The sequence below is a fragment of the Lolium rigidum genome, chromosome 4, assembly GCF_022539505.1.
Source record: "Lolium rigidum isolate FL_2022 chromosome 4, APGP_CSIRO_Lrig_0.1, whole genome shotgun sequence".
Taxonomy (NCBI): Eukaryota; Viridiplantae; Streptophyta; class Magnoliopsida; order Poales; family Poaceae; genus Lolium; species Lolium rigidum.
The window spans coordinates 94,008,837-94,026,101 of record NC_061511.1 but is presented as its reverse complement, the minus strand read 5'-3'; the positions used below and the strand labels follow the sequence as shown (position 1 = coordinate 94,026,101).

At 47.4% G+C, this 17,265-nt stretch overlaps 1 protein-coding gene across 1 annotated transcript; it reads left to right on the top strand.

Moving 5' to 3' along the window:
- Positions 1-1,236: 1,236 nt before the first annotated feature.
- Positions 1,237-3,433, top strand: LOC124705472 (pentatricopeptide repeat-containing protein At2g34400-like). The gene is made up of 2 exons (XM_047237188.1): positions 1,237-2,121; positions 2,232-3,433. Exons 1-2 carry the CDS (start codon positions 1,259-1,261, stop codon positions 3,178-3,180), a joined length of 1,812 nt encoding a protein of 603 aa, XP_047093144.1. The 5' UTR covers positions 1,237-1,258; the 3' UTR covers positions 3,181-3,433.
- The last annotated feature ends 13,832 nt before the right edge of the window (positions 3,434-17,265 follow it).

Genomic DNA, 17,265 nt, shown 5'->3' with positions numbered 1-17,265 from the left:
GTCGTTGCGTCCCTCCCTCGTCTGCTTCTCCGCCGCCTGCCGTGCGGCCGCTAGGGCTCGGTGCGCCGCCGCGTCCTCTAGCAGGCACCGCCGCAGCGTCTCGTTCGCGGCATCTTCGGCCTTCTTGAGCGTCTCGAAGGAGTCGATGAACGCCCTCTGCTCCGCGGCTTCTCCTTCGGGGTAGGCGCATCAAGGTCATCAGAAGACCATGAGATGTCAGAGTCATCGTCCTCTGCGGCTGCGGCGGCCACCACCCCGCCACCCTGCGGCGTTCCATCTCGGTGTTAAACGCCGCGTGGGCCGCCCGCTTCTCCTCTGCTTTATTCTCCGCGTCAGCGAGGAACTTGGCGTCCCTGACCGGGTCCAGGAGGTTGTCAGTGCTGTCGTCGTCGAACTCCTCGTCGGAGCTCGAGGGCAGGGGAGGTGGAGTCGGAGGTGGAGCTGGAGGTGCGGCACCCTACCCGCGGCCGGCGCTGCTCATGGTGGCAAATGTGGAGGTTGAGCGGAGGTTGTGCGGCGTCTAGGGTTTAGTGTGGGAGGAGATGAGATGCGCGCCCCCTGTTTATATAGGCCGGGCCGCGACACGTGTGCCATCGCCATTACTTCATGCGCAGAGGTAGGAGACGGTCGCGCGTCACGCGAGGCATCGTCATTACGCGGCCGCAGAGTGCCGAAGCGACGCCTCGGCGCCAGTACTGACGCGGCTGAGAAGACGCATCGAGCCTGGGTCACTGCCAGGCAGGGCCGACGAAACGTTCGCCAGACGCGAGCGGGCATTTTGCTCGTCTGCAGAGACGCATCCGATGCGCATATTTGAGCCAGGTTTGCGTCGGTGTGGATGGCCTGATCACTATGCGTGCCCCGCTGAAGCGTGTTCCAGACGAATTTTCAGCCCAGCCGAACGAAAACAGTCGCTACGTTGGAGATGCCCTTAGCTCTGTTTTAATTGTACCATTTTATTATCACTTTTTCAGTTTATAAATAGATGTTTTTTAAATTTATCTAAATTAAATATATTTATACATTAAATAACTAATTGTTTTTTACATACATCTAAATTTTCATAAATCTAAGATCTGGTATAATTTTTCTTAGAATTACCGGTTTAACTCATGGGCAAACAACACATACACCCTGTGACAGGCCAAACATGGGCTAAACCGAGACACACCCGAAGGGTCGTCGGAAGAGACACCGGCGGCTAAACCGAGACACACCCGAAGGGTCGTCGGAAGAGACACCGGCGGCGACGCCGGAAATGGCCACCGCGCCATCAGTCTCCTCCCTCATCTCCGAGCTCCACTCGAGATGCCACTCCCTGTCCGCCATAAAGCAGCTCCATGCCCACATCCTCGTACTTGCCTCCAACCACACCCCATTCCCGTACAACCATTTCCTCTCCAAGCTCCTCTCCGTCTCCTCTTGCACCACCACCGCCGCCGCCGATTACGCCCTTCTCCTTCTCACCTCCCACCCCGCCCCCACCGCCTTCTCATTCAATGTCGCGCTCCGCTTCTTCTCCTCCTCCCGCCCACGCACCTCCCTCGAGCTCTTCCTCCGCATGCTCCGCTCTGAGCTCCGCCCGGACACCTACACTCTTCCATTCCTCCTCCTCGCCGCCGCCCGCTGCCCGGCGCCTTCCTTCGCCGTCTCAGCGCACGCGCTTCTTCACAAGCTCGGGCTGCAACACCACGACCACACCGTCCACTCCCTCATCACCATGTACTCCAACCTCGGCGATCCCCGCGCTGCGCGCAGGGTGTTCGACGGAATTCTCCACCGCGACGTCGTCTCCTGGAACGCTACGATAAAAGCTTACGAGCGGGCAGGGATGGCGGCCGACGTGGCGCGGATGTTCCGTGCAATGGTTGCTGAGGGTGCCGTGGCGCCCAACGCGGTGACTGTCGCGGTCGTGCTCGCAGCATGCAGGGATGCAGGGGACTTGGTGCTTGGTAGGTGGTTGGAGGGCTGGGTGAAATCTGCAGGGATCGAGGTCGGATCGCTCGTCGGCTCAGCTCTCGTTGGGATGTATGAGAAGTGCGGAGAGATGGGGGAGGCACGGAGAGTGTTCGATAGCATTGCTGACAAGGATAACGTCGCATGGAATGCCATGATCACTGGGCAAGTATCGACGCATCCACTTGTTTCGTTATTTTGAAGAAAAGAAAGTCGCTAATGAATGTCCTCTTATCTGGCCTGATCATTTGTGTATGGTATGTCTGATGACGCAGGTACGCGCAGAATGGCATGTCAAACGAAGCCATTTCATTATTTTACAGCATGCGGCAAGCAGGGGCACGCCCAGATAAGATAACATTGGTAGGCGTGCTCTCGGCCTGTGCTGCAGTTGGAGCTCTGGAGCTAGGCACTGAACTGGACAGCTACGCCTCGCACAGAGGCCTATACAGCAATGTCTATGTCGGGACTGCATTGGTGGATATGTACTCAAAGTGTGGAAATCTTAACAAAGCCGTAGAAGTCTTTGGGAAACTGCCATGCAAGAATGAAGCTTCATGGAATGCCTTGATCTGCGGTCTTGCGTTCAATGGGCGAGGCCAGGAAGCCATTCGTCAGTTTGAACTGATGAGGAATGAGGAAGGTCTCCGACCGGACGATATCACCTTCATAGGAGTACTTTCTGCTTGTGTGCATGCTGGGTTACTGGAAGATGGTCGACGATGGTTCAATTCCCTGACACCTGAGTTCCAAATCATTCCCAAGGTCGAGCACTACTCCTGCATGGTTGATTTATTGGCACGTGCCGGACATTTAGAAGAAGCATGGGATTTCATTCAGAAGATTCCTGGTAAGGCAGATGCAGTTATGTTGGGCGCTTTGCTTGCTGCTTGTCGGAAATCAAAGAACGTTGAGGTCAGTGGCAGGGTCATCGACAGGATCATGCAGCTGGAGCCCTCAAACTCATGGAACTATGTGGTTTCATCCAAGATATACGCAAGTTCAGATAGATTGGATGACTCTGCACGGATGAGAGGACTGATGAGAGAGAGAGGTGTGAACAAAGTTCCAGGCTGCAGCTGGGTTGAAGTTAGCGGCAGAGTTCTTGAATTCTATGCAGGTGATGAACCACAGCATGGTGCGGATGATATGTATCCACTCCTCGACATGCTGGTTGATGAGATGAGACTTGAGGGATATGTTCCAGATCTTGATCTGGTGTAACACAAAAACCAGGTGCACGTCAACTTCATTATTGCAGTCTCTCTGAAATTTGCTCTCTGGATTGTAATCCATGTATGTGAGGCTGGCAGTCTGTCATGCATAAAGACTAAAGAAAGGAGGCCACTGTTGTTTTTCCTGAGAGATGCAGAAACATTAGCCGGAATGCTGAATATAATTGCTGGATGTCCAAGATGGAACACTGCTTTACATCCGCTCTCTATGTCTTGATACCACGGCCGAACCACAACTATTTTGAATTAGCTTAGCAACAGAGATTTTCCAATTATATTCTTCTAAAAAAGGAGATTTTCCAGTTACTGTAGCATTCTAGGTCATGTACACAGATCAGTTGCTTGAGCTCTAACTAGGAAATTACCTGATTCAGTTATAGCTACCCTTGAAACATTCAACAGATAGATTTCAATTCGCCAATGACCTCGATAGGGGTTGTACGCTTAAGAGCACTCTACATTACCGTAAACACAGTAAAACATATTTTCTCTAAATAGCGTCATATATATTAGACCATATTATTTTCTGACTGAACACATTTTGGATTAAAGCGATCATCATCTTGCTAGTCTTTTCCAGTCACATTTTGGCTTTGTTTGCTTGCTTATTTTCATTCTCGTGAGTTTACTCATTTATGCCCACTCTCCTGCCACAAGTATGATTTTGTTGGATATCATATGTGTATTGTGAGTTTACTCATTTTATTTCTGTAATGTACCTCCTAGGAGGCGTGTAACAAATTCTATCTTTTCAATGAAATGAAACACAAAGAGTCCTTTGCGTTTTCTCGAAAAAAAATAACTGTTCTATGTAACCTATGCAACATTTGGTGGAGTACACACTCCCTCCCTCTTAAAATGAGTGTCTCAGTTTTTCTAGATATGGATGTATCTATAACTAAAATGTGTCTGGACACATTCGTATCTAGGCAAAAGTGAGACACTTATTTTAGGACGGAGGTAGTACATTTTTTACATTCCAAAATGGACGAATATGTAACATTAAATTCCAATATGCAGTTAAACGAGAAAATATTCCTCCCGGAAAATTATCGGCAATTTGACATTAGACAAATATTTTTTGAAAAAATGCTATGTTTTTTACCCATATTAGTTTCTTATGTGATGTGGCAATGCATTAGGTGAAACTTCAGCATTAGGCTGTAATCATGCAACCTGGTCACCAGGAGTCAACAAATCAACATGGGAAAAAGGTAAGGTACTACATTTACTTCTCAGTTCACTCTCCCATCTCAATTTTGTTCTGTATCATTGATATTAACAAATCATAATAGATAATAAGTCCAAAGGAGAAGATCTGTCTGAATTCCTCCTTATGGGTTTTTTCTTACAAAGAGTTTCAAGTTTAAATTTTAGAAGCTGATATAACAAGAACTCCATGGACCACATCACCCATTTTTCGAACGGTGAATTACACCTGATATTTTACCTTTTGAATTACTATACTGTTTAGAGATTAAATAAGCTTGATTATCCTTTTGTAACCACTACTTATTGATATTCTCTGCTTCTGCTGGTAATGTGCAATTATGGGCACAATATCCATTTCTTTCCCTACAAGAGTTTTTGGTCGCAAAAATATTTATTTTATTATTTTCAGCTGGAGTTCCCTATATTAGGAGATAAGTTCCTTCTACTATGGATTTTAACCCAAGAGTATTTAACTTAAAATCATTTGCAGCATAGTTTCTGATAATTTTATTTGTTAACATTTAAGATTTATTAAAATGTTTGGAAGCCACATAATTTCTGTATAAAGTAGGATGAGAGTAGGTCATATGTCTGAAACGGCAGCATTTACTAAGATTGGCAGAAGTAATGTTCAAAGAGAGATACACTCTGGCGATTTCATTATGCAAATTGAATGCTCGTTATAAGGATATGGTGCCTTCGTGTTATATGCCCCCTGTCCTAAAATTTAAGGCTTGTTTGACTTTTTTTTGTCCTAATGCACAACTTTGACTATGTTTTTAACTATATGTCTGAAAAATTAGTATAAAGACATACTCCATATGAAACCAAAGTATTGCGCAAAAGAAATACAATGATAACATTTATGCAAGCCCAATCCATATACTCTGGTATATATTGGTGGTCAAAGTCATGCATTAAAAATGTGCAAAGTCAAACACCCTTTACATTTTGAGAGGGGGGGGGTGGAGTAAATTTATTTTCTCGGGAACATGTCTAAGTCTAATGAGGTGCACTTTTGTGATGACAGATTATACATGATAAGTATCTTTGTGCCATCTGATGATCGTCTAAAGGTGCCTGTGGTTGGCGACAACTATGGAAGGATTAGAAGTCCTAGATCTGAAAGATTGATATTGGTGGGGATCGAGCTGAAATATGGAGAATTGACAAAGATGGATAAATTTTCATCATAATCCCTGGGATCTCCCTGTGACTATACTTACAGGGGTACTTGTTGTGGCATGGACTATCATGGTCCTATGCCTATGACGTTCTTAGCAGCTACTTCGATTGAAGTCTTTTGTTGTCCTGGCGTCTTTGGCCGTTATACTCTGTGGTCTTAGTTCTTGGTAACATTGGTAAACATTTAGAAGCATTATGAAGCCTTTGTTGAGCCTGGTTCACTGAAATGCCTTGAAGGCATGGTTTTTAATAACATCTGTAGCTGCCACAAATGTGGGCCGAGATGCAGCTTCGGCCACCTGTCTTGCGGCCATATGATGTTTGGGTCTGATCGTTCTTATGAAGCTTGCTTGAAGGTGCTCTACGACATACTTCTTGGAATGCTGGGATGGATCATGGCTGTTCACTGAGTATTTCTTCTTGAACGCCCAAGTTGTTATCTGACACTCTTTTGGACAGAGGCTATAAATTTGTCGATTTTTCATTAAGTTTCTACATTGTGCTGAAAAATCACAGTGTGTGCTGTGTCCTGTGTGCCCAAACAGGACGGTCTCAATGGCTGGGCTTGAATTTTTCTGCAACTTCGAACCTCGTGAATGCAGTCCATTCTATCATAGGGCTAAATAGGCCCGTGGGCCGCTAGTAGCTAGAATTGAAGTTAGAAGAACAAGAGGCTGAAGAAAATCTTCTTTACTGAAAAAAGAGGTGTCTCAAAAAAACAGTACTGAAAAAAGAGGAGGTTGGAGAAAATCAAGAGGTCACTTCGATCAATCGTTGCGCTTTAGAGCAAGTACAATAGAGTCCAGTCAGCTGACTATAAGATATTAAATATTATATTTTAGATGAGTTGGAGGAGAGAGAAGAGGACAGAGAAGGAAGGTGGGCTACTATGCAATAGCCAGCTCTTGCACGTGCTCCTAGGCACCTTGTGAGAGTGAAAGGTGGGCCATATATTAGTAAAGTACTACATTCTTATAGCCAACTATTGTACATGTTAGCTATATGATGACTACAAATGATATGACATCTTGTTATAGCCAAGAGTTGGCTATACTATTGGAATTGCTCTTATTCATGTAAAATCGCCTAGCCTTCGCCGCCGGCGTGCTAATTATTGCCACTAGTTCACCACTTTGTCTCATCTTCAAGGACAGAGATTTCCAGTGATCCTTTTCAGAAAAGTAATTAAAAATCATATTTTTAAGTTTTAGAAAAATCTGAAAATAAATCATGATGTAGTCAGTATTATATACCACAAACGTGTAAATTTTCAACTGAAAATAACGTGTATTTTGGACTGCACAAAAATAACAAATATGTGGATTTGAGTATAGTGATTCAAATCTCAAAAAAAATCAGAATTTGTCATTTTTGTGTAGCTCAGAAAACAAAACATTTGTAATTGAGATTTTGTAAGTTATTGGAATACATCTTTGGCTATTTTTAGAATTTTACTACATAATTTTTTGAAATATATAAATATAATTTTCGAATTTTTTAATACACTGAGATCACTGATGCCCATGATCCAAAAGGACTTTTCGCATCTTCAAGGCATAGAATGTTTGCCTGTGCCATCACTCACGTGCTATCCCCCATCCACGCAAATCAAGATTTGGACGAGCACTAGCTCATGCTAGGCGAAGCAGCTCCACCCAAATAAGTAAATCTGGACTGTAAATCGAAGTGCACTGGTTTCTCATATGATTCTGTTCTCCCGTTTATACTTTTCAGGCATCGCGAGTCTGAATGATTGGTACGCTATTGACAGCGACGAGAAATTCTGAGGCTGGCTAGCTGGTGCGTCGAGGAGCCGGCCTTCCCAAGGTCATTCTTCACATTTCTAGTATTCCGTATCTGTATGAAGCCGTTTCTCTTTGGCAATCACTCTCCGAGAAGAATCTGTTGGCATCACTACATATGTAGACGAGAAATGTGCATGCCATCTCGCCATCAGTAGCTAAAAGGTGCTGCGTGATTGCCACACTCCGTATGGCCACTTTCATCTACTCCCTCCGTTCGGATTAAATGGATGCGAGTGAGTATCGTTTTAGGCATCCTTTAGAAACACGGTACGGATCGCGTCGATTAAAAACATCCAGAGGTAGTAGAACACACGAGCAGGCCATGGATGGTTCATCTGAAATTGGATGATCTAGATAACAATGACTGAGAGTCGGGGCATTGGTAATCTCTTGACAATTCATCTGTTTTTCGTACGTCTACATTACTCCACCTTTTGAAAGGGCAATGGAACCATCTGCTCTCGTTCGAGGGAGGGAGGGGTCCCACTATGGAGAGCCGCCACCATAGGGTCCGCTGGCGGTGGTGGGTTGGTGCTGAAAGCCAGGGGAGGACCCGTGGGGGACTGGGGGGCTGGGGGCACATCTAGTACAAATTTAACGAACTTGAGTATTTTTCTTTTAAAAATCAAACAAATCCTCTCAAAATTTAACGAACTTGAGTATTTTTCTTTTTAAAATCAATCAAATCCTCTCAAAATTTAAAATTCGAAGTAGTACAAATGTTCTTATGTCCATTTATTTCATTTGCCTCGATACGAATGTACTATCGCCTCCGTTGCAAATTAGTTTACATAGCTTTTGTACGCATGGAGGTTTGGTTAGGCTTGGTTACAACGTCGTCGAGTTGGCGGCGGAGGAAGACTCGGCATGAAGGCCTGCTGACGTGGGCATTACCCTTCGGGTAACCGACGTTGCCCTATCCTGTATTAACTAGTTGGAGGCCCATGAAGGCACTTGAAGGCAAGACGGGCTACCTGGATGGTCCACCAGAAGATTCCTTGGCGGGCAAGACAAGGAAGCAGCCGAACAAGGAAAGATTAGATTTAAAACTACTGTAAACCTAGTCGTACTCGGTTAGATCTCTTGAGACCTGGCCCCTTATATAAATGCCAGGAGAGGGGCTGCCGTGGGACACAATCAATTTTAGCAATCTTAGCCACCAAAAGTCTAGAGCTAGGTCACCATAGCACTTAGCCTCTCGAGGAGATCTCAGCCGAACTATTCGGCACCCCATTGTAACCCAATATCTTCATAATCAAGATCAGACAGGCAGGACGTAAGGGTTTTACCTCATCGAGGGCCCCGAACCTAGGTAAATCGTTCTCCCCGCTTGTCTGTGAACCGATGTCTCGTGTCAGCTTGCAGGATTCCATCAACCCTAAGCCCCAATCGGAGGGCATTGCCGAGGAGTACCCTCGACAATTGGCGCCGTCTGTGGGAAGCCTGTCGGCACCAGACAAGTCATCGGCAGTACCAGTCACATCCGCGGCGTTCTTACTCGAATCATCGACGCCAGCAGAACCAAGAGATTCAATCCGCTGCGGGTCCTTCGAGTTCGTGCCGCACCACGAATCGCCTCACCTGATCCCTGTAGGATCGTCTGGCGACATGGATGCTACTTTCGGTGGCGTCCACTTCATCGTCGACTCCGGAGGTTTCCTTCGCCTCCCTAGGACTAACGCATCCGGCCTGAAGGCCGCGGTTTCGGAAGGCGCTCCTCCAATGGCAACCCTAAAAGTTCCACCCAGGAGCATACAAGAGAGCAACCGAGGAAGTTTCGACGTCATGGCAGGGCGGAGGAAAAGACGAAGGGGCTCGCACCGCGAGGAGGAAGGACGAACAGCAGCTCACCTTCGTCACTTCGAACAAGGATGCCACGACACGTTATCAATCATGGGTCGCACCCATTCACCATATCTACCGGCTACAGAACAGCTCGAGGCACCATGTTACCTCCATTCTTACATCCATCCGAAGGATGGTCGAGAGAAATCCAGTCACCTGTTAAGGAACTGTCGACATTTTCTGGAAATTCGGCAGTTCTGCGATGACCTCAGAGCCGAGGCCATGTCAAGAGTTCACGCAACGGAGAGAAGGGCGGGGTCCTACAGTTATCCACCAGAACCATATGTACCGGAACCGTACGTACCAGCAGGAGGAGGCGAGCATGTACCAACTGAGGTGTTTCCGGAACCATGCGGGCAAGTCAACATGATCCATAAAACTAGCTTTTCAAAGAGAGAAATCAAAAAGTTCTCCCGGGAAGTAAAATATGCGGAAGTCGCCATGGTCGATACACCCGATTTCATCGACTGGTCAGATCAGAGTATCTCCTTCAGCAGGGCGGATCACCCGAAAGCTGTTCCGAGGTCTGGCCACGCGGCCCTTGTTCTTGAAGCACAGATTGGAGGGTACAATATGAGCAAAGTATTCATGGATGGAGGAAGTGGCCTGAACCTATTATTCGCCAGCACAATGAGAGCAATGGGTTTAACAGTCGATATGCTAAGGGAGTCCGACACAGGATTCCACGGCATTATACCGACTTGACCCGCTTATTCTCTTGGTAAAACATCATTGGATGTGGTCTTCGGCACGCCCAACAACTTCAGAAAAGAGAAAATCGAGTTCGAGGTAGTTGACTAGGTACCCCATTATGCGTACCTAAAACTGAAGATGCCAGGCAACAACGGAACCCCAATAACCGTTCATGGAAGCTTCGCTCGATCAGATAACTGCGACAGGGACTTCCAGAAGATCGCCTCGAAATTCGGAGCCAAGGAAGAACTCAACGCAGTCGACGCCGTTACAGATCACACGCAACCACCAGCCGACAATCGAAACGTAAGATCCGACGAGTTTGACGCTGCGAAGGAAATCAAGAAGCTGCATGTGCACCCCACTGACCCGAAGAAAACGGTCAATACGTCGGCTGACCTTACTGACGCATAGGAAGGCGTGCTCATCGAGTTCCTCCGTGAGCGCTGGGAGATATTTGCATGGGAACCATCCGACATGCCAGGTATCCCCAGGGAACTCGCTGAGCACGCCCTTAATGTTGACCCAACAGCCAAACCAGTACAACAGTCAAAGCGCCGATTTTCCGAACCAAAGAGAAGAGCAATTGGCGAAGAAATCAGTCGACTCCGTAAAGCAGGATTCATTCGGGAGCTCAAGGAAGTCGAGTGGGTGGCCAACCCTGTCATGGTGCCCAAAAAGGACACAAGCGCTCTGCGCATGTGTATCGATTACACCAGTCTTAACAAACATTGTCTTAAAGACCACTTTCCGCTGCCTCGTATTGACCAAATAGTCGACTCCACGGCTGGATGCGATCGCCTCTCCTTCCTCGATGCATACTCCGGGTATAATCAGATCAAGCTAAAGAAAGAAGACCAGGAGCTAACTGCGTTCACCCCACACGGCGTTTTTTGTTACAACGTCATGACCTTCGGGCTGAAAAACGCAGGGGCAACTTACCAACGATGCATGCAAGCTTGCCTCGGAGAGCAGATTGGGAGGAACATCGAAGTTTACATCGACGATATCGTGGTGAAGACGAAGCATGCCGCCACTCTCATCGACGATTTGCGGGAAATCTTCGACAACCTAGACAAGTACAAAATCAAGCTGAATCCAAAGAAATACTTCTTCGGAGTGCCAGGGGGACAAGTACTCGGGTACTTCATCTCAGCTAGAGGAATTGAAGCCAACCCTTTGAAGATCAAAGCTATTCTCGACATGGAGCCGCCAAAGAATCTGCATCAAGTGCAGCAATTGGCAGGGTGATTAGCAGCGCTTAGCAGATTCATCGCCAAACTGGGAGAAAAAGCCTTGCCTTTCTATAACTTGATGAAAAAATCAGAAAAGTTCGAGTGGACAAAGGAGGCGCAGGAATCCTTCGACAATCTGAAGAAAATCTTGTCGACGTCCCCCGTCCTCGTAACCCCGTGTGAAAAAGAAACACTGCTCATGTACATAGCGGCAACAGCCAAGTCTTCAGCAGCGTACTAGCTAGTCGTCGAACGGGAAGAAGCAGAGAGAGTTCATGGTGTGCAGAGACCCGTTTACTATCTCAGTGAAGTACTCACGCCTGCAAAGCAGAGGTACCCTCACCACCAGATGCTGGCATATGCGGTATGGAGGTCTGCTCGCAAGCTACGGCATTATTTCACGGAGCATCCGATTATTGTCGTAAGTGAAGCACCATTGAAGAGCATAATGACTAATCCAGAGGCCATGGGTCGAGTGTCTCAATGGGCCATCGAAATAGCACCGCACGATATAACTTATGTCAATCGAACGGCGATAAAATCCCAAATCCTCCCAGATTTCGTAGCAGATTGGATCCAGTCACAAACACCAGCAGCACCCGACATGTCGGGGTCATGGACAATGTACTTCGACGGATCGAAACGGAGCACAGGCGCAGGAGCGGGGGTGATACTAATATCTCCACAGGGAGATAAGATGAAGTACATACTACGTATGAATTTCTCCCTGCCAACCAACAATGAAGCAGAATACGAAGCGCTGCTGCATGGAATGAAGATGGCAAAGGCATGCGGAGCAACGCGCCTGGAAACCTACGGTGATTCAAACCTGGTTTTACAGCAGTCGATGAATCTATGCGACGCGGTTAGTGACAATATGATCGCCTATCGACAGTTGTATCAAAATATGGAGGCCAAATTCGAAGGGTGCGAGCTTAAACACATCGGCATAGCCAGTAACGAGGAAGCCGACACTCTGGCAAACATCGGGTCCATGTGCTCCCCCATTCCGGACGGAGTGTTCTACGAAGTTAGCGATCGATAAAAGAAAAAGCGTCAACACTCCCAAAAACTTCGGCTGACGAACCAGAGGCAAGCCCGCAACAAGCTGCCGAAGAATCTCCACCAACATCTGCGGAACAGGTTCTCCTCCTCGAACCACTATGGACCAAACCGTTCCTAGCGTACCTGATGAAGCAGGAGTTGCCGGAGGATTCTGTGGAAGCAAGGCGAATCGTCAGACGGTCAAAAGCCTTCACTGTGGTAAATGGCGAGCTTTACAAGCGTAGCATCTCGGGTATCTTCCAAAGGTGTATCGCCATTGATGATGGAAAAGCACTGTTGCGCGAGATACACGAGGGAACTTGCGGACACCATGCAGGAAGCAGGGCCCTTGTGGCAAAAGCCTTCAGGGCAGGATTTTATTGGCCAACGGCGGCGTCGGATGCTCGAGATCTAGTTATGATATGTGACCCATGTTAGCGCTTTTCTCCAAAACCGCACGCCCCTGCAACAGATCTAATGACAATACCTCTGGCATGGCCCTTTGCTCAGTGGGGACTCGTGCAAGTTGGTCCACTGCCGAGGTCATCGCCTGGAGGGCACACGTACTTATTGGTCGCAGTCGACAAGTTCACCAAATGGATCGAGGCAGTACCCGTTAGAAACCAGAAAGCCGAAACAGCAGTTCAGTTTTTCAGAGGAATAACTTGTCGATTTGGTATGCCCCATAGTATCGTCACAGACAACGGATCTAACTTTGATTCCAAAGAGTTTCGAAAATTTTGTGATGACGGAGGAATCAAATTGAAGTTTGCATCAGTGGCCCACCCACAGACCAACGGCCAGGTGGAAAGGATCAATGGTCTAATAGGAGATGGCCTCAAGAAACGCCTTACAGGTGCAGCTGGGGCCTGGGTCGAGGAGTTACCATCCGTACTCTGGAGTTTGCGTACTACCCCTAACAGGTCGACTCAGTACACCCCATTCTTCTTGGTGCATGGAGCCGAAGCAGTTCTACCAGCCGACGTTCGGTTTGAAGCTCCTCGGGTGACAGCATACACAGAATCCTCTTCCAACATCGCGCTGCAGGATGCTGTGGACCTCCTTGACGAGGCGCGAGATATCGCCTTGACAAGAACGACGGTATACCAACAGGCGTTGAGAAATTATCACAGCCGACGAATACGCAGTGGAAGCTTTAATGTTGGGGATATGGTACTTCGGCTGAAGCAAGAAAGACCCTTGAAACTTGAATCCCCATGGGAATGACCATACATCGTCACTGAAGTGATACCAGGAGGAGCATATCGGCTCAAAAACCCGGCTTCAGGAAAAGACGTTGAGAATCCATGGAACACCGCACAGTTGCGACGCTTCTATACATAGGATACAATTGTTCTTTATTATTCGACAGCTCTTAAGGTTGCCTTTGCATTATGAATAAAGCTCTAATCAGGTTTTCTACCTTTTTTCTCAATCCAGGCCCTGTCACCCGAACAGATCGTTCGGGGCCCCTACCATTGGCTCTTACTCCCATCGGGAGCGCTGGCCTAAAAAATACGCTTACACAGTGTCATTAATTAAATACTCTCAACGGGAGCTAAGATTAATGACACACAAAAACATCCAATCCAAGCCTCGATAAAATACGCGAGTGCTGCAGTCGATGGTTACATTATCACAAAATAAGGCTCAAACCGGTGCACCGCGTGACGAAGCCAAGCGTCTAATTCCCTCGACTAAGTCGATGGGTCTCGCTCTTATAAAACTTACATATCGACTTCGCAATAAAATTGCAAATCACAACAAAGTCGTCGGGAGAGCAGGTTGAACTGATCACTCAGCCGCCCTCGACAAAAAATTAACAATCAAACTAACATAGTGTGCAACGCATGCAGTAAATTTATACAAAACAATCTTATGCAGGTACAAGGTTATTACATTCATGACTGGGCCCCCTGGTCTCCTCGGGCCCTCAGATCTCCCTCGAGGCCCGTCTCCATCCGAGAGATAATGGTATATGCAGGACCTCTGGCGATATCGTAATATTGACCTAAACTCCTCTCGGTGTTTGCCACGGCCTTCAAGTCTAAAGATGGATGACATGCCAAAACTGAAGCAAAGGCAAGTTCAGCACCAGCCAGAAGCTCTTTCCGCACCAGCTGTCGAATCCTCTCAGGAGATTTAAATCGGGTAAACAGAGCAGACAAAGTCTCGGGCGCCTGATCCAGAGGGAACAAAGTCTTCCAAACCATCGTGATGGGCGTGGAACTTATCAAAATAGTAATGCAGCTTCTCTACCCGATGCTCAAACTTCGCCATGATAACAGCCTTCGGACGATGCAGCCATAAATCGTGCTTCGGGTGAGCAACGTCAGTCATCGCCTCGACCTTTTCATGGATCTTCTTGTTCTCCTCAGATTTATCTGAAGATACGACTGAAAAGGAACGAATATCAGTTAAAAGAATATCCAAGCTACATCAGGAATCAGAAGATGGGTTAACACTTACAACCCAAACTTTTGGTAGCAACATGAAGACCATCGAGAGCGTATTGCTCAATAGCAGTTGCTATTTCACTCTTTTTCTTCACCAACGCTGCCATTGCGCGAAGATAAGTGATGTCTTTATTCAAACGAGACACTTGGTCACGTAAGCGACGAACAAGGTCAGATTCATCGCTAGTCGAAGGATTTGGAAAAAGCTCGGCACGGGAAGAAGATGAAGGGATCTGCAGTGCAATCCTCGGTTCAGAACGACATTAACATAAAACTCCCATCGGGAGCGCTGGGCATATATGTTACATTCAAAAGATTGTTCGAATTGGCAACAGAGCCGAAACAAAACAGGACTGAGTCAAATTGCGATTGGTCTTATTTACAATTAATCAAGCGAGAGTTCAAGGGATCGCTGACGATGAGCCAGGGGCAGCTTCAGGAGTAGGCTTGGCCTGTGCTTCGTCTACCAACTTCAGGATTTGATTGGCACATGTCACTGCCGATCGTTTGAAGGGATCAAGGTCGACTAAATGATTGTCATCATCCACAGGCAATGCCTTGGACAACTTCTCTAAGTCCGACCCCATCCCATGGCCCATTAGCAGCTGGAAAGTAAGGACCGCCCCAAACAAGCGGGAACGGCGTTTCAATACCTCCACAGGCTCGGAAGAATCGACAAGAAAAGCATCTGCCATCTCGCCAAGAGTATTGTCCTGCTTCATCTTTGGGAAGATCATCGAGTATAGCCTCGACAATGCTCCTTTAGTCTTTTGCAAAAGTCCAAGGACTTAGACATTAGACTCAGCGGCAAGCGACAGGGCATCGGATGTAGAGTCCTCCCGAAGCTGATGGCGTCGAGTGATAGTTATATTGGCAGCCTCTGATAGAAAGACAGATCAGTAGCCGGTAAGGAAATACCAAGAAAGAAACGATGTGTCATGAATTTTACCCAATAAATCATTGATGGATTCGCGGAGGATGCCTTCCTTCTTATCGGTTGCAACCGCTGCCGCATGCCTGGCGATGCATTTTCATTCTTGGCGTCGGCGGCAAGCCTGTTGGCCTCCAGCACCTGATCAGCCGAAGATTTGACAGTCTTTCGAAGCTGGGCGTTTTCAACCTCTAGTCGGGTAAATTGCTCGGCGAAATCTACCACAACATCGACTGTGGCATAAATCGGCTGCAGCAAGGGAAATCAAGAAGACTCAGTTTATAAAAGAAGCTCAGCAAAACAAGGTAGATTAAATACTTACGTGGTCACGAGCAGCCGGCGAAGTAGGAGCATCGCCAGGAGGAATAACCTTCGACACTGGAATTTTTTCCACGGCCGTCCTTATGGGAGGCGTCGACTTGGCAGGAGAAGGATTCGGCTCCTTAGCTGATGCCGTTTTCTCAACAGATAATTTAGCCCTCTTTGCGAGAGGAACATGATCATCATCAGAACTATTTGAGAAAAAAGAATGATTAGCATACAAAATGACAAAGGACAAGTTGCGAAGGAGTAAAGATGCTCACAGTTCCAGGTCATCTTCGGCAGCAAAGAAGCCTGACGACCCCTTGTCGGCAGGAGAAGGCGGAGAAGCTTCAACGGCATCATTATCTTGTTCACTGGGACTTGATTCAGCCGTTGTAATAAAATCTTCGTCTATCTACTTGCGACGCTTGCTCCTGGTGAAAGCAGCATCCTCGGCAGGGTCGTCCTCTTGGACATCGCTGTCCTCAAAGACCTGCTGGACGTCTTCGGTCTCTTCAGAATCGTCATCATCGTCCTCTGGTTCCACACCGCTTTCCGGTGTGGGAGGATAGCATTGAACAATGGAGGAGGCCTATCAAGAAAAATAAGGGGAAGTTTTTAAAGCACAATGAAGAAAGAAGAGATGGAAGCAAGCAAGGAGCAGCGAAGATTACCTTAGTCGGGAGATGGTCGAAGTCATAAGGAGAACGAGCCGATGTCAAAACAATATTATCCTTCATACTGAGGCACGTAAAGCGGCGAACCTCGTCTCGAAGTTCATCTGCCGATAGGTCGGCAGAGCTGACCCTCGACTTGTCACCCTTGCCAGTATGAAGCCATAATTGGTGGGGTCGAGACATTAGCGGCTGCACTCGACATTGCAAGAACACTGAAACTACTTCAGTGCCGCACATCGTCAAGCCTCCCGTATTCTTCAGGACGACGACCTGCTCGAACAGCCTGTCGGCTGTCACTCTCTCTTCGGGAGAAAGGGCATTTCGCCAGGACTTCTTCTGGTGAGCTACCAGGACGTCTTCAAAAGGAGGGAGATTCGAGCGCCGCCCAGGCACCACGGGATCTCGCAGGTAAAACCATTTGTTGCGCCAGCCCTGGACGGATTCCTTCATCGGATAGTCGAAGTAGTCGACCTCCTTCCGGACAACAAAGCCGATGCCACCGACGACGGGGGGGCCATTGCTATCGTTGTGACGCTTCACATAGAAAATCTTCCTCCAAAGACCCCAGTGGGGGTCAATGCCAAGGAAGGCCTCACAAACGGTGATGAAGATAGAGAGGTGGAGAATGGAGTTTGGGGTCAGCTGCCTGATACGTCCATTTTGCATCACTATTTTATATCATAATTTA